This window comes from Mastigoproctus giganteus, chromosome 10, assembly GCF_048544385.1.
Source record: "Mastigoproctus giganteus isolate SK-2022 chromosome 10, ASM4854438v1, whole genome shotgun sequence".
Taxonomy (NCBI): Eukaryota; Metazoa; Arthropoda; class Arachnida; order Uropygi; family Thelyphonidae; genus Mastigoproctus; species Mastigoproctus giganteus.
This window is the reverse complement of record NC_143584.1, coordinates 221,228,840-221,247,541: the sequence shown is the minus strand read 5'-3', so window position 1 is coordinate 221,247,541 and position 18,702 is coordinate 221,228,840. Positions and strand designations below refer to the sequence as shown.

General features: G+C 35.0%; 1 protein-coding gene across 2 annotated transcripts in view; it reads left to right on the top strand.

Annotated features, from left to right (window-relative positions):
- Nucleotides 1-18,702, top strand: part of LOC150079952 (DNA-directed RNA polymerase III subunit RPC3-like) — a 99,989-nt gene that overhangs the window by 22,782 nt on the left and 58,505 nt on the right. For both annotated transcript variants that reach the window (XM_090382724.1, XM_090382725.1), the window contains exons 2-4: nucleotides 1,787-1,932; nucleotides 9,068-9,177; nucleotides 14,894-15,054. In XM_090382724.1, the coding sequence (XP_090238850.1) occupies nucleotides 1,787-1,932; nucleotides 9,068-9,177; nucleotides 14,894-15,054 (417 nt within the window). The remainder of the gene's footprint in view (nucleotides 1-1,786; nucleotides 1,933-9,067; nucleotides 9,178-14,893; nucleotides 15,055-18,702) is intronic.

The following is an 18,702-nucleotide window of genomic DNA, read 5'->3' as shown; positions in this document are numbered from 1 at the left end:
TGGCTCACCTCTCAGCTGTGGTGGTAGGCAATGTAGAGGCCCTGCTGCCAAGTAGCCAGACACAACAATAGAACAAAACACAATACTACATACACCAGACACTACACTTTTTCCTGTATTTTGCAATAGTTCTGTTGTTGTTGTTGTTTGATTTTTAGGAGCATTAGCAACTAAGGCCATATTGCTCCGGGATATGCGGTGGTCATTTCGTGACCTTTCCGCATCCTTCGTATTTGGTGGTGACGGGCTCGAACCCCGGTCTAATCAAGAAGCGTGTGCTACGCACTGCTGCTCCTTCCCACCTGGCTACGGAGGCACCTGCAATAGTTCTGCATTTCATCATAGAGTACATATGGTGCAGATGTGGTTCCCACATCTGCACCATATGTACTGATCCTAAACACTATGCCACTATAAACCACACATACACACACACATTACTTACATTTTGGCCTTTACAAAGTACTGTATACATCACAGAGATAGTTGCACACTATTTTTGAATTACTTCTCAGAAGAATTTCTGAGAATTATTTTTGAATTACTTCTCCAGTACAGATGTCACTGTACTGGAGTTGTTGTTTCAACAATATCTGTCACAGCAGAAGCCACAATCAGTATGTTGAGATAATTATTTCTGACAGGTTCAGAACTGTGGAGACATTAACCAACCTGCACAATCTCTAGATTTGACATCACTTGACTTTCTTCTATGGATACCATTTAAACTGTAAAAGCCTCACTGTGTGTCCTCCACATGAACAACACTGTATGAAATTTCATTATTTTGTAAGCCTTACTGGATTAGTCTGTACAGGAATATTGCCTATATATTTTTTTAAATTAAATTTTATTTTATTTCCTGAATTGTCAATAAAGGAATTTATACGTGTCTATTGTTTTTATTCTTAAGAAATATGATTTCAATTACAATGGTTTTTACAAAGATGCATATCTGGCTCTGCCAGAGTTTACCACCCTACCATCCCTACCTGTCTGGCCCTAAGTATATATTTGACTAATATATGGACGGAGGACAAAAATTACAAACTTGCACATATATTTTAACTTTATATGGTAATTATAAATAAAATATAACATGATTATGACCTCTTGATATGTGTGCGGGAGTCATTTTCACCCGAATCTTCTTTTTTTTCCCCTTTTAACTCTTAAATCATGCTATTTTTCCACTGTAAACTCCTAATAATTTCATGAAAAGCCATTTTTACATGATTTCTCTATGAAAAATTTGAGAAATCCCCATTGTATAGGTTAAAATGACCACCATGCGCTTAAATTGTTCAAAATATTAATCATTATTCAGGATAAAAAATACCCTGTGTGATTTGGTATGATGTGCAATGGCTTAAAATTATTAGAAAATCTTAATCATTATTCAGGATAAAATAATATTTTGAAGAAAAGGCAATAAATATGGTTATGTTAAAAAAAGGACATCATACAATTTTTAGGAAGCTCTGTCCATCTTTAAGTTAAGTGCATGTCTTCCAAGGCAAATAATTTTCTAAAATGTAATTGCATCCTTTGAGCATTATATAGTATCAGCAAACAACAGTTTAAGTATTGTTTCTGCTTCATGGTTACCAGAAATACTGTAACTATAGATCATTAGTAGGCTGTTATTAAGAAAATTTGAGAACACACACACCACATACCTTCCCCTCCCACTCAATAAATATTCAGCTGAAATACCTATAATTTTATTTATTTCAGTACATTACAGATACATTTTGATCATCTGAATTCCTTTCTTACTTTTCAGGTTAAGAAAGCGCTCTGTGTTTTGCTACAACATAATATGGCTGAATTCGAGATCAACAAGCGTGGAATTGTTGAATATCATGTAAACAGTAATAAAGTTCTTCTGTTGCTGCGTTATCCTTCCTTTATTTACTGTGCAAAAAAGCTGTGAGTACCTTTAAGCATTTCATGCATAGTAACTAAAATCATTGTTTGAGTTATAATCAACTGGTTATGATTGATCCATGGTAGTTGATGTCATGCATTTTATTTTAGCCACTTAGTCAGTTGTAATTTTTCTTCGTTAATATCTTGACTTTAAGAATGGAATCTTGAGTAATTATGAATAGATTCTTTAATTTTTTCAGCAAAAGCAAACAGAAAGGAACAAAATTGTTAATGATGTCATAGAAAAAAATGAACAGAAAAATTCAATCTATATTAATTTTATTACATAGTTTGAAAACAATACAATTATTTTTTTAAATTCCTGGTTATTATTATTATTATTCTTTCTCCTCATGGGGTTTTTCCATCCCACAAAGGGTCTGGTACTAGGTGTGTGGGCTGTTATTATTCAAGGAACACAAGGTCAAGGAACACTGGCTATCCTATAGGTGTTCAAGATCGCTTCTTTCTTTATTGACATAGCATTCTATGTCAATAAGCCTCCCAGACTTTTTCTCCTTATGGGATATTTTCCAGCCTGTGACAGGTAATGGCACCAAGTGCATGGGGTGGGGATGAGTTGGTTGTGTTCTGATTACTGTTATTATTATTACTGTTGATCAAGGAACTCTGACCTATAGGTGTTCAGGATCATGTCTTTCTAGAATTTCATGTAAATGTTCTCTGGGAGGCCTATTTATACAGTTCTTATGGAGGCTCTTTGACACCAGTGCTAGTGGTTGACACGGTGATCAGGATGGTCATATCTTGTTCTGTATGTCATCTCTCTTTGACTTCCTATCTTAAGAGTGTGTACTTCCTGATCTTTTCCTCATAGATTTTCTGGAGGTTGCTGGCATTGGGCATTGTTATGTCAATCGGGTAGGTAGCTGTTTCCTTCTTGTCGATCAGGATTATTGTCTGGTCTGTCGTGCAGGATTATCTTGTCTATTATTATGGCACAGTCCCAGTATAGTTTGTGAGTAGGATTGTCTAGTGTGGCATGGGGGTTCTTATTTGTAATACAGTACACTTTCTTTGATCAACTGGTATTTTTGCATTAGCTTCTGATGTGTTATCGTGGTGATCTGGTTGTGTGTATGAGTATACTCCATCTGGGTGATCATTCTGTATCCCATCGTGATGTGCTGGATTGTTTCTGGCCCCTGAAACAATCCAACACACTGACAGATGACATATGTCACATTGACATGTGTCATCTGTCACTCCAGGGTCCTTGACAATGTATTTCCTGTAGTTCCTAGCATTGATTACCTCATCTTTATTATTATTACCTGGTCTTTATTTATTATTATCTAACCATACATTAAAAAAGTTTTCCTCCTAGTGATATTTATTTGAGCCAATGGGAGAAGAGGGCAGGGCAATTACATCACTACAAATGTGTAGGTAAATAATTACATAGGTCATTTCCTGATTAGATTTCAATCAGTGCATTATAACGTTATTATTATACAAATAATAACAAAACTATACAAATAGTAACAAAACTACACAAATATTTACAAAATACTAAACTATTTACAATCATATTCTACTATATCGGAATGATGGGTCCCTTCGTCAGCTGACAATGATATACAAAAAATGTTATAATGGAACATCAAATGATGCCGGGTGTGGTCATGTATTAGACAGTGAAGCATGTGCACGAGGTTGGTGAACGTTAAAACGAAGGAATATGAATGGGTTACTGGACAGAATCAGACACTTACTGTTGACAATGTAGAGTGTGTATGTGGGACACATTGCAAGACAACTGCCTCCATAGCATTCACCAACCTCTTGCACATGCTTCACTGTCTAATACATGACCATGCCCGGCATTGTTTGATGTTCCATTGTAAAGTTTTTTGTATATTAATGTCAGCTGATGATGGGATCCATTGTCCCGATAGAGTTTGTATATTTGTGAATAGTTTAGTATTTTGTAAATATTTTAAATATTTGTATAGTTTGTAAATATTTTAGTCCTGCTCTTTCAGATGCAGGACTAAAATATTCATGCATTATGGAACCCGAAGCAAAAGGCCTTTTCCTAAGTGACCTGTGTAAATGCAGGTAAATAATTACATAGTGATATTTATTCGACCTTGAGAATGCCACTTGGTGGGATAGCCAATGGGAGAAGAGGGATGTAGGTCACATGGTACAAGTGGGTGAGACAATTACATCACTGCAAATGCACAGGTAAATAATTACATAGGTCATTTCCTGATTAGATATCGAACAGTGCATTTCGACAGGTGTGTCTTTTACACAGAAAAGATTTTACTCTGTGATACCTCTATATTTTCGGCAGAAAAGTGTGTGTGGAGGTTGGCGAGCAAAGCTCTCTAGTTATTATTATTATTTTATACTTCTTCCTGGTTATTGTTATTATTATTTATGGCATTTTCTAAATTGTTAGAAATACTTTTACTAAATATGGGAAATAGAAGGTTTAATACTAGTTTACTATTCTAGACATTTTCTTGATGAATCTATTTTGTTTCATTGTATAATAATCTGCTTATTTTGTAAAATATGTATGGTACATAACAATTATGTCAGTTGATGACAAGAGATATTGTGCATTTAAAATGCAAAGAAATGCAGTAGAAACTTGATTATCCGGATTAAATGGGATGTAAGATGTCCAGATAATGAAAAATTTGTATAATTGAACAAAGAAAAAAAATTTTTTTACATGTAATTTTAGTACATATAATGTTTTATTAAAAATATTTAAATTACATAATAAAATAAATAAATAATTAAGTAATAGTAATACATACATATTTATATAAAGAAAATTATTGTTTCTAGAAAAAGTCACTTATTGACTTTTGTTTAAAAGTTTCTCTCCTTTTCTTAGCTGCCAAATCACATACACTTTTTAAAAAATAAAAGCTGCCTTGTGTCCTGTCTCTCAAACCACTTCATAGCAACCTCTAAACACTGAAAAGCTTTAGAATGTGAAGGACCAATATTTTCTTCCTCATCATCTTCTTGGTTCTGTTCCTTAGCATTAGTATTAGTAGAGGCATATGATGCAAAAAAGCAAGTTTTTACAGTATCAGCCAAAAAAAAAAAAAAAAAACTCCTTCCCATTTCACCCATCCATTTGCTCTAAATTGTTTTTCTAGTTCTTCCTTGAATTTATTTAAGCTGTCGACTTCTACAATGACAGTTGGAAGTTTGTTCCAGCAATCAACCACACGCTGGCTAAAGGCAAACTTCCACACATCTATTCTACAACTGTCTTTCCTCAATTTGAATTCATGTCACCTCAGGCTTCCATGTTTGACAAAGGACTCACTTCCACTTACTTCATGTTTGACAAGGACTCAATTATTTCATCATGATTCAAAATTTGGAATCCAGGATAATAAAAATCACCATGAACTGACATCTTCTTCATTGCATTCTCTGCATATTGAAATTTGTTTTAATGTTTCTGTGACTTCTTTTATAATGTTTTCACTTGTGATACTGTCATCAGAACTTCCAAATGGTCTTTTGAAGATTTTATTCCATGATTTTTTCAATGTTGACACATATGTAGAATTCAACTTTCCACTAACATGTAGCAACAGTCCTTTAAGTTGATTTTTTAAAGAAATTTATAACAGATTCCTCATTATTATCAGCAAATAATAGCTGTCGAAGGAGTTGTTTTCAATACAGGCATTTTAATGTTTCCATTACACATTGATCCATTAGTTGTATTACAGTTGTAACATTTGGTGCAAGAAATTTAGCTGTAACAATTTTGTTAATCTGGTTTAAACATTTTATTAAAAGATGTGAAGGTGCATTATTGAGTAATAATAATAATATTTTTCCTTCTCAATTGATTTTTGATATGCTTTTGCTTCCAGAATAAACATTTTTTATACCATTCATTGAAAATTTTACCATTCATCCATGCTTTTTTCTGATGATCATATGTCATTGGAAGACATCTTATGCTTTTGAAGCATCTAGAATTTTTTGACTTCTCAATAAGAAACAATGGCAATTGGTGTCTGCCAGTTAAATTGTCACAAACCATTATGGTGGATATTGATCTGCTGGGGGAGTGCTTTCTAGTTTAAATCAGTCTCATCAGCATTACAAATGAAGTCTTTGTTGTATCCTTCTTATAAAAATAGCTTCGATGTTTCTATAAAAGCATTTGCTAAAGATATGTTGGCAGAAAGATTTTTTCCATGAATCTCACGTTCTCTATTAACAAACCTTTAAACTTTCCGAGCCAACTGGAACTTGCTTTGATGTTTGGGTGTCCATTTGATTTTGTCATAAAAAGTATCGCTTTTTCATATAATAATGGACCAAATATCAGCTATCCAAAAGATTGCTTTTGAATAAACCACATGTAGACATCCTCTTCAACTTTTTTATTTCAAGCTTTTCTTATAAATTCTGTCATAAATGCTAAATTGCCATCTTCATTCATCAGTTGATTAGAGAATTTTATAATGCTTTCACTGTTTTTCTTTATGTCCAAGATTGAAATAAATAACTCCATATTTATCAGGCAAAAAACATCCCAATTCACCTCCTTTCAGGGCCTTAATGATTGCTGTTTTGTATTTTAGCATTAGCACAATACATATTCTTTTTTGGTAATGTATTGGTATTAAATAATTTTTTTTTATAAATCGCGATTGAAAATATACCCACTCACGAAACGAACAAAGTGCTTCTGAATGCCGAATTGCTACATGCCGTAATGGTGTGTGGGCTGCCCACTACCTACTGCTCTACCCCGCATTACATAATATTGTACAACATAATATCCACCAAATATTTTTCTATATAATGTAATATATTATTATGTATTTGTCCTGTTCAATCCAGATAATCAAGTTTCTACAGTATATTGTCAATTGGACAGGCATCCAGTGTGGTGGCAGCTCTGAGTACCTGTGCCCACCAGTAGTTGTTATATCCTGTATAGAAATTTTGGAGTGAAAGGAAGTGATTATTGAAAGAACTTTTCTGCCTTTGTAACTGTTAACCCAGAAAAACTGAGACATGTCTGTCTTTTACTTGTTCCACTCAACCCTAAGATTCATCTCAGAATTTTTTACACATACTTTGGAAATGCCCCATATACTACATCTCATGCTATGCATTTTCATTGATTCTAGAAGGTTCTCTGTTCAGATTCATACTTAGTTGTCAACCTTGTAATAAAAGAAATATGATGTCATTTTTCCATATTTTATTTAAAAGCCTATAAAAGAGCTTGGATATCATTTCTGAACTCTCAGTAAATAAGTTGTTAAAGGACACATATGATTAGCTAGGCCTCAAAACCATTATAGGCCTATTTAATGCCAAAATTCCACTTATTAACTTATTAACCTCATCTGACAGATGCCACTTTTTAAAATTTTATTATTATTATTATTATTTTTAAATTTGTAAATGAAAGCAGATCTTTCTGTGTACTTTTGCCGACTAATATTCTCTAACTAGTTAAAAGGTATTTTCTGTTTTCATTTCGATATACTCTGAATTACGAGACAGTTTTTTATGTGGTATTTTTTTTTTTTTTTATGTGAACCCCAAACACGAGAGGTATTAGAAACTATAGTACTTAGTACCGTGCTTGGGTTAATTAACATATGCCACTTAAAGCATCTGTCTTTCTTCTAGGCAATTGCCATTCCCATGTGGCATTGTGAGATACTAGTGAAACGTGTCTAAATCTTTCCCTTTAGCATTGATTTCACTGGCTAAACATGAACAATTGATAAAAATACAGATGTTTGTATATTTTTTTTAGCTGTTTATGACAGAAATACACAAACATCTGTATCTTTCAGCTGATTGTGTTTAGCCAACAAAAATACAGATTTAATGTTGCACCTGCCATATGCAACATTAGTGGTTGTATTTTAATCCAGGGATCAGTAACCTTGAAAATTGTAAACAATGTGATAAAAACTTTCTTCATTATTATCTCTCTGTACATAAAAAAGTCACTACAAATCATTACAAATGCACAGGTAAATAATTACATAGGTCATTTCCTGATTAGACTGCCAATGCGCCATTAAAAACCAAACCAAACCAAACCAAATCCTGATTAGATATCAATTATAGTGGCATAGCATTTGGGTAAGGTGCCCCCTATGGTTTCCCACATCTGTGCCATCAGTACTCTTGTGATGAATACAGAACCTCTGTAAAAGCCAGAAAAGTGTTGCGTGTTGCATGTGTACTTTAGTGTTGGGTTATGTTGTTTGTGCTGGCTTCTTGGCTGCAGGGCCCCTAGTGGGACTCCGCTTTGCCTGCCACCACCACCACTGGGAGGTGAATCAGGCTGTCCACAGTACTCTGGCTGCTCTCCATCAGGGTCGCCTGAGCTTCCTTATGGAGAACAAAAGAAAAAAAAGGAAAAAGCATGAGTGAGGGAGATAGCTGAAGGATGGGAGGAAGAACATCAGTGCATTTCAACATGTGTGTCTTTTACGTAGAAAAGATTTGACTTACTCCATCATACCTCTACATTTTATATAAAAGTATAGAAAGCATGTGAAGTATAGAGAAGTGTGTGCAAGGTTTGGCAAGCAAAGCGAGCAGGGGGTGAAGCCCCTAGTTATTATTATTATTATTGGTTTCTCTTGTTTATTTTGTTTGATATTTTTGAGTTTAGAAAATCATAATTAATAGTTCACTGTTTCCAATTCAACAAAAAAAGATAAAAATTGTTTGGTGCATAATGGCCTTTAGCTACTGTTGTTAAATGCTGCGTATCTGTGATGATATTAAGTTATAGTATGGTAAACATTCATTTTTTATGTATTTTGTATAAGAGCTGGTTAAAAATTAAAAATAAATTCAAGCTTAATTTTCACTTTCTGTCAATTACATATACCATCATCACTATTATATTGCCCTACTAGGAAATACTGGCTGAATCTGTCATTGAGATAAACACCATAGGTTTTTCTTTCATGAAAACTTTGTACTACTTTTTAAAGTCATACTTTATGTTATACAGTAATCACTGAATTTTGCTCACCATATACTGCAAAATATTTTTGCAAATTTTAGTTAGTAAATAAGTTAGTATCAATAGCTTTGTATAAATTAGAATTGCACCTTTATTTTCTAGATATGGTGATACTGGAGAATTGTTGATAGAAGAATTGCTTAATAATGGACATATGGCAATGAGTTCAGCTATTAAAAAAGTTCTTGAACGTTTTTCTGAGGCAGGAAGAGGTAAATTATATAATGCTGTACTCCTTTAATTACCTTTATTTTTTGGAGTAAAGCATAAATATATATATTTTTTTCTCATTTTATTATACAAAATATTTGATCATTGATTTGTAAGAAACCACTACATAATATCATGACTCAGCCTAAGAAACTTGTTTTTACTCCATTCATATAGCTGTCTTATTTTGTATAAAATAAATTCTATGTGATCTTTTAGCAAACCTTTTCCCTTTCACATTCACTTACTATACAGGGTGTCTCAAAAATATTGGTACAAACGTTTAGGGGAGATAGGTAACATCTAAAGGAATGTGAATTGCATAGGAACCCATAACCAGAAATGTCACCATAAGTCAGTACATGGCGCTGTTCATCAGTTTGGGAGAGGGAAAATTTCTGGTTTACTCATTCAAGAAGTTGTCGCCGCACAAAGAGCATGCATCGATATACGAACTGTGAGCTGGCAGACATGCACCTAGTGTATGGATTAGCAGAGGGCTTACACAGTGTGCGCCCCCATGTGGCACAACATCGCTTTGCAATAAATGTGTGGGCAGGTATGATCGGTGACTGCTTAGTCAGCCCATACCTGTTACCATCCCACATGAACTCCGCTAAATATCAGATCTGTCTTGAACAAGTTCTACCAGGGTTACTTGACGATGTTCCAGCAAATGTGAGATGCAACATTTGGTTTCAACATGACGGGGCGCCTGCCCATTATGGAAGGTGTGTTCGTGACCATTTGAATAGGCGTTTTGGGTGTTAATAGATTAGCCGTGGTGGACCCGTTGCCTGGCCCCCACGCTCACCTGATTTATCGAGCCTTGATTTCTTTCTGTGGGGGCCCTGAAATCTATCGTGTATGAATCGCCTGTGGAGACATAAATGGATCTCGTGGCGAGACTCGTCTGCACTGCTGCTGCTACTGTCAAAGAAACTCCAGGTGTGTTCGACCCTGTCCGCCAATCCATGCTGCGTTGGTGTCACGCATGCATTGCGTCTCATGGTGGAACCTTCGAGCATCTGTTGTAACATCATGAAATGCATCCATCTCGTACTCCCTTGTTAATATTATATCAAATAAATGTTTGCCACTAATTACTGTCTTGTGTTATTTCTGCTTCTTGTGCCTCTGCTACTACTTTCCCGTGACGTTTCTGATTATGGGTTTGTATGCAATTCACATTCCTTTAGATGTTACCTACCTCCCCTAAATGTTTGTACCAATATTTTTGAGACACCCTGTATATTCTCAGTGTGTAAGCATGTGTAGTGTTGAGCATAAAATGTTAAACTTGAATTAAAGGCGTGTACTGAGGGCTAGAAATATATTAATTAATTCCAGTATATTTAACATTTATTACACTAATATATTTAATAAAATTATGTACTGGATGCAAAATTTATTACAAGCAGTATATTTTTATACAAATATACTGTGTGGCTACAATTAAAGTATCTTAATTTAAAGCTGTATGGAGTGCAGTCTAATGGAGGAAATTCAACAAAATTTGGTGGGCATGTTCTTCAGAGGATGAAGAAGAAAATTACATGAAAAACAAAATTAGCTCTCACAGTGAGGCCACTTTAACTGCCTGACCTCACTCCTTATGACAATATGTATTGTAGCACATTCCTGACTTGGCAGCCCTGAACGATAGCATTATACTGCACTTGAGAAACATCACCATTGATGAGTATAAATGGGCCTGAAATATCATTATTTCATATCACCATTGATATATTGCATTCTTCAATTGACTATGCTATAGGTAGTTTGAGATTCTTGTAGACCATCGTGGTGATCATATGAAAACACGAGTGCTGGTTGACAAATCCACTTGAAACAGGAGTTTATTGTACCATTAAATTTATGCTAATGTTGTTGACAACAGTCATGCTACATGTTTTTTCTAGCCAAAATTTCCATTAAATGAAAATGTCAAGCAGTAAAGTAAGTGATAGTATTACTGTGCTGGTGTTAATGGCATGATTTTCAATTGCAGTTCAATATGTATAGCCACACATATTATGTAACAGGTTAATCATTCACAGCAGAAGTATAAAATATTTAAGGGCAAAGGCCTCATGCTACAAGGTAGAATGACTAACATATAGGTTAGTGCAAAAGCATCATTTTAATGTAGCCATCTACCAAAGTAATTAAATTGGCATCACTTTGGTTATATCTCATTTTGTGAATGCCGTCATAACGAGTTGCCATGATATTGTACTACCTCAAATAAGTAACACTTCACCAGTGGAGAAGACTACTGTTACTTATTCTCAGCGGATACCACCACCCAGATGACACCGTTTCAAAGCTTGTTGGCTTCTCCTCAGTGTGTGGGTAGGTATCCTGGTGTTGCAATAGAAACAACCCAGTTATGAAGTAATACTTCACAATATGAGAGATGCCTGATGGTGTGCAGTGATATAGACTAAAATATTTAAGGGCAAAGGCCTTGTGCTACGAGGTAGAATGACCAACATATAGGTTATTACAAAAGCATCATTTAATGTAGCCATCTACCAAAGTAGTTAAATTAATTAAATTGCCATCATTTTGGTTATATTTCATATTGTGAATGCTTTCACGAGTTGCCATGGTATTGTACTACCTCGAATAAGTAACACTCATGCTATGTTATGCAGAACTTATTTCCTTAGTGGTGATTTTTTAAACTAATTTTATATTTTTGTAGAACTTTCTTTTGCATCTGAAGAACATACCACTAAAATTGGGTTGCATTTCCTCCATTAAATCTCACTCTAAACAGCTTTAAATATGAATTAGAGACCATCTCAATACTTAATTATGGCCATCTTATTGTGGCTCATCTTTTAAAATCTAAGGATCTGTTCACCTTCTTCATCAGATAAAAATGGCTCGTGAAATTCATTGGGAGTTATGTTTATGGGTTTGTTTTTGAGTTCTTGGAAGTAAACGTTTGAGTTTGCCAATTTCTTATAGCAAACTTTGCTTTCATATAGAAACATTGTTTTCCAAGAAACCAATTTGTGGTACTGTACTAAACAGTCAACAGAGAATGGCTTGGTTTTATAATCAAAACTCTCATATATACATCATACAGCATCAATATGAGCAATGTTAGATCATCATCTCTTCCTGTAGGTTTCTGTTTCATGCCCTTTTACATTGAAACCAAACCCTACATACACTTACTGTGTAATAAAATATCACAATATATACTTCTAAAAGAAAGTGCAGAAATAATTGAATTAAAAAGTAAACTAGTTCTTAGTGAAGATTTTAATACTTGTATAATACACCACTAAAAACAGGGTTGACTTATTATACAGTGAATACATGATTATGCACAAACTTTCAAGGCAAAAAATATGTAAACTTATACACTTGGATATATGGTAATCATATAATTATTTAAATTGTTTCATAATTTAGGAAACTAGTCCTGCGAGGAGATCTGATTGAGGTGTTTAAGGCTTTGAGTGGATCGAGTAAGTTAAATGCTAATGGCATCCTTTTAGACTTGATGCTCAAATAACACACATGAGCGGATATAAATTTAAATTGAGAAAGGATGGTTGCAGATGTTTTGAATTTTGCTATTGGTGGAACAAGCTTCCATCTGGTGTTGTAGCAGTGGGTAGTTTGAATAAATTTAAGGAAGAACTAGACAAATTAATTATTAGAGGGGTTGGACAGTTGGAACTGCTACATTCTATGTTAAATTCTTCAATCGACTATGCCATACTCGGTTTGAGGTTCTGATAGACCACAATGGTGATCACATCAAGTCAAGTGCTGATCGACAAATCCAAATTCATTATTACAGAATGAACTTGGATTTTTCAGTCAACCAAGTTCATTATGTAATTGGATTTTAAAGAAAAACTAGGATCAGTAGTTTATTCCAAAAATATTATCAGAACAAATATTGTATATAAATATTTATGGGAAATAAAACATATAGTTCTGTCTTTTTTCTCATTTATATCTAACATAAATCAAAATCATAACAGGAATGTCAGAAACATAATGCTATTCTGATATATTGGAAGCAGATTTGAACATGGTAAGTATAATGCATACAAGAAAGACCAACATAACAAAAAGAGAGGAGGAGCTGTGCTTCTGATTGGTGTACATGTAGATTCAAGAAGAGTGTATCTGTTGAATGAGAAACTTCAGAATAACATTGAGTTAATCTGGTGTATTATAAAGAGTGGAACAACAAAACTGAGAGTAAGAGTGCGCTACAGATGTGATGAATGCTGAGGATGATAATTAGCTATATGTGCAACCGCAGTTTGCAAGCAATTCAGAATGTCTTATTGTTGTGGATGTCAGGATATAGATTGAAACTTGTGGATAGAACACTTGCTTAGTAACAGCTGGTTCTTTAACCATCTAGATGATTATTTTCTGCATCACCTTGTTAGGGGTATCACTAGAGGGATGGATCAGTATTCTTGATTAAGTCATTATTAAGATTCACTTGCCGTTAAAAATGCCACCAGCTGGCAGTGACCATAATATGTTGATACAGGAAAAAGTTATTAAAAGTAAGGAAGGTTTTTTTTAATTTTCTTAAAAGGGAGTATATTGATTTAAAAAATACTTTGAGTTCAATTAGGAAATTTTCCAGAAAATAATTGTAGATGCTACACACCATTTCATATTTTCAAAAAGATATGGCACAAATCTCGTTCCACTCTTACACTTACCTTTATGACCTTTTTCCAATCCAAAACTGACCTTTTTCCGATCCGAAAGAATCTCTAAGTCAAATAAAGCCCTCATAATTAATCTTAATTGTTCAGTGGATTCTCTTACTACCTCCCACAAAATTACTGGATTAATGCTGTTAACCCTGGGTGCTTTACTTGATTTTAGACTTGAAAGCTTCTCTAATAAACAATCTTCTGTAATTTCAATATTAAACTTCATACCACTTAGGTGAGCTTTTGTTAAGAGAATATCTTGTCTGACCAATCTGGTAAGATATCATGAGATAGTCATGAAGCATCTGAATGCAAAGAATAACTTTGATATAATTTCCGTTTTTTGGAATAACTTTTGATACAGCCCCACATGAATGTTTTGGCATAAGTGGAGAAATGCAGCATTGGAGTAGTCTGCTACATTAGATAAAGGGATAGTTAGCTGGTAGATGTAGAAGACAAAGAGTGACTTTAAATGAGCAGTGCTGCAAATGGACCAGTGGTATGATTGATGTCCCCATCTTACTGCAGTAGGGCCATTATTATTTCTAATTTCTGTTAATGATATTGATGGTATTACAAGTTTCTTAAAAAAACTTTCCTGATGATATTAAGGTTGAAAGGATTGTTACCAATGTTCAGAATATATTGTTACAGCAAATCTTAGACAAACTGTACTACTAGTCTAAAATAGCAATTAAGCTTTAATGCTAATAAATGCAAGTTCTGCATATGGGTCACACTAATCCTAATTTTAAATTAATAATTTATTGCTGTTGCAAGAGAAACAGACAGACAGACTCATGTTTAACAATGAAGTGAGCATAAGCCCAAGCCTGTCAGTGGAGGGAACAGTGCACCCTTCCAAGGCAAGACAGAAAAACATAATGCAGAAACCTTTTTTTGTTTTGTTTATTATTTGTATTGCAGGAATGTAATCATATCAATTTTTTGTTTGTAGGATAAAAATCAGTTTATTTATTATTATTATTATTTTTTATAGCATGTAGTCAATCAGAAGCCACAGCAGTGAAAGAAACTTTTGTGAATTTGGCAGAAAAAAAATTTGTCCAGAGGTGTCCTGCTCCACTTCCAGAAGAAGATCCAAAATCTCCTGCACCTTCTTTGGCAATTTCTGAAAAGGAATTGTATAGTATCCCTGAGGTATAAGATATATATGTATGTATGTATGTAGGATTACTTTTTCTTTAAAAGAACATTAATTAATTTTTTTTTATTATTGTTCATATTATCCTTTCTTGGTAAGAGCAAGAAACCTCACCAATCTCGGTTCCCTAGCCTGTACTTGTTCCAGAAGCTCTACATCCTTCCTAAAATGAGGTCTCCAGACCTGTATGTAGTACTCAAGATGTAGCCTGACCATTGCCTTATATAATGGAATAATCACTTCCATATCCATACTAGCAAAATTACTGTGTATCATTGACAAAACACCATTAGTTGTCATGGCAGCTTGCTTGCATTGCTCAGAGGACTTCATATTTGACTGCACAGTTACCCCCAGGTCTTTTTAATATTCCATTAACCTCAGACAACTGTTTGTTTGGTATGTTACTCTTGGGTTACTGCTACCCATATGCAGTACTTTATATTTGTCAATGTTAAACTTTAGTTACCACTTCTCCACCCATTTGCCTAACTTTTCTAGATCCTGTTGCAGTAGCATGCTGTCATTACTGTCATTAACCACCCTGCCAACCTTTGTATCATCTGCAAACTTGGACATTAAGCCTGATAAACATCATCAGTATCATTGATAAATATAGAAAACAGCAATGGGCCCAACACTGAACCCTAGGGTACTCCACTAGTAACATGTAAAAACAGTGTCCATTGATTACCACTCTTTGTCTTCTCCCACTCAACCATCCCCGTATCCATAGTAGCAACTTGTCCTTAATGCTACACTCTTTAATTTGTACAGCAGTCTTCCATGTGCAACAGTAACAAAAACTTTCCTGAAGTCCAAGTATATGATATCAAAATTATTTTTTACATCCAGTTCCTTTGTGACTGATCAAATTGGTCAAAGATTTCGCCTTAACAAACCCATGCTGTGTTTGAAGTATAATTGCAGTTTTGTCTAGATGATCCTGCATTACATTTTTTTTTTATCAGTGACCCCATTATTTTCCTTGGAACAGAAGTTAAAGTAACAGGTCTGTAATTACTCTTGTCACCCTTTGATCCCCATTTGTTAATTGGAGAAACATTCTCATATCTCCAGTCCTTGGGGACTTGCCCTGAATCCAAAGGTGCTCTCAAAATTATGGCTAAGGATTTGCTTACTTCCTTCACTGCCTTCCTTAATATAACTGGATAGATCCCATCTGCCCTCAGGTGCCTTTCTTATGTTTACCTTTAACAATTTCTCCTCCACTTTGCTCTCCTTTATTTCAAAATCATTTAGCTACCTGTTAGAATTTAAGTTTCTTGTCTTCCACTTCCCTACAGAATTCCTCATATGTGAATGTAGATGCAAAATACTAATTCAGTTTGTTAGCTATTTGAGCAGGATCATCAACAGTTGAACCTTTGATATCAAGTGGACCAATCTGATTCATCCTCTTTCTTCTTGAGTTTACATAAGGAAAGAAGTCTTTGCTGTTTTTCCTTACATCCTTTGCCAGAGATTTCTCATGATCTGCCTTTCCTTGCCTGATCTCCTTTGTGACTTGATTACACACTAGTGTATATCTACCAAGGCCCAATAATTTATATGCATCCCATGCACTTTTATTCTTTGCCATGAGTTTCATCTGACATCCATTGAGGCCTATACTTTTAAGTGTATTTCTTAGTAGGTATGAAAAGTCTAGTAGCTTTAATGATTACTTCCTTGAATGCTTCCCATTTAGAATTTGCTGTTGGAAACATCATTAGTTGGTCCCGCTCTGTAGAATTTAAAAACTGTCTGAAACCAATATAGTCACCTTTATGAAAGCAAAAACCCCTTCCTTTACCCCTGATGGTAGTTACATCTTTAATTAAATCCTAAATCAATACACTATGATCACTGCCACCTAGTGGTTTCTTTATCTGCAGATTCCTAATACATGAATAATCACTGCTGATAATCAGATCAAGAGTATTACTCCTTGTTGTCTCTCTAACATGTTGCTATAGAAATCAGTCATCCAGTAAATCCACAAAAGTCTTGCTAGTCTGTGAGTGACCAATTCACAAGTTCCAGTCAATATCTGGAAAGTCAAAATCCTCCATTAGAAGACAATGTGATTTTCTGGCCCACTCTGTTTCTCTGTACAGCTGTTCATTGTACTCATCATAGTCATTAGGCATATAACACACTCCTACTCTCATTTTTGCTTTCCCATTGCTTATATCACACCAAACTGACTCAACATTGCACTGATCACCCATGTCAACAGATGCACTGCCTTAGATTTTATGTGCTTCTTAACTATGGGCATAACCCTTCCCTCCAGTCTGTCCTTTCTGAATACATTATACTTCCTATATTTAAATTCTTCATCCTCTTATCTGAGTGATACCATGTCTCTGAAATCCCAATGTGTGTGTATTTGATGTCTTGACCAGCAATTCAAATTCATAAAATTTATTTACTAAACTCCTAGCATTGGTCTACATAAAAGTATACATATACCTGTCCTTACTCTTAGTTACCTTGATACAGCCCTTGTATTTACTTGTTCCATGATAAACTCCCAGCAGTGTTGAAATCCCCAACACCTTGCTTTCCAGGCTGCTGCATGTTCCAATAGAAGCAATGCAAGAATCACTTTCACCTCTGCCTGTGCCTATTGTTAATCTATTAGTCCATGTATCCCCCCCCCCAAACTAGCAGTTTTCCAACCTACCTAACACTGCTTCAATAGCATCAGCAAATATTCTTGCACCCTTTCTATTTAAGTGTATCCCATCCCTGTAGAAGCAGTCCCTCGTGTTAACAAGTACAGACTGTGTTGAGAAATATTCTACCCCATTAGCCTTGCACATTCTCTCCAGGGCCAAATTGATTGACAAGGCTCTCATCATTTACTCCCTCCTATCGTATCTGGGCAGAATTGCAGACACTTTCAAATTTAACCCTAACTGGCGACTTTTTTCAACGCTGCCTTGTACTTGCTAAGTAAGTCTGCATCATTAGTGCCAACATGTACTATGATATCACCTTTTCTGCCCTTAAAAGATGATGTATGCTCTACAACATCATAAACTTTTACCCCTGGCAGACATACCCTTTTCATTACACCTATTCTTTTTTGCACAATATATTTCCCTTTTTCCTGACAATATAGTCACCACAACAACTAGCTCCTGTGGGACCTGTGCATTCTGCCTTGTGTGTTGCTGCTGTGTGTTGTCTGATGATCAAGTGAGCTCTGGCATTCATGTGGGCAGCTGAGACCCTGATGGGGCCCCCCAAGTTAATTTCTTCATGCACATCCACCTTGTTCTTCAAGCTGTCATAAAGGCACATAACAATGCTGAGTTTACATCTAATATTCTCACCTTCCTTACATCGAGCACACATAAAAACATCCCCCTTGGCAATACCATGTCCCATTCCTGATAGCTCTGCTGCATCTCATAAGGCCATGATTTGGAGGACAACTGTCCCCCTCATTTCTCCCCAGACCCACAGCACTCCCACTTGCTTGAGCCCTTTGATTTGCTTTGCTGCCCTGGTCTGAGTGATGATTTTCCAATCAAATTCAATATAATTAAAATACTTCACTAAACAAATATATCTAATGCAGTAATAATGCATCAGTTATGCAATGAAGTTTATGTTATTAATTATATCAA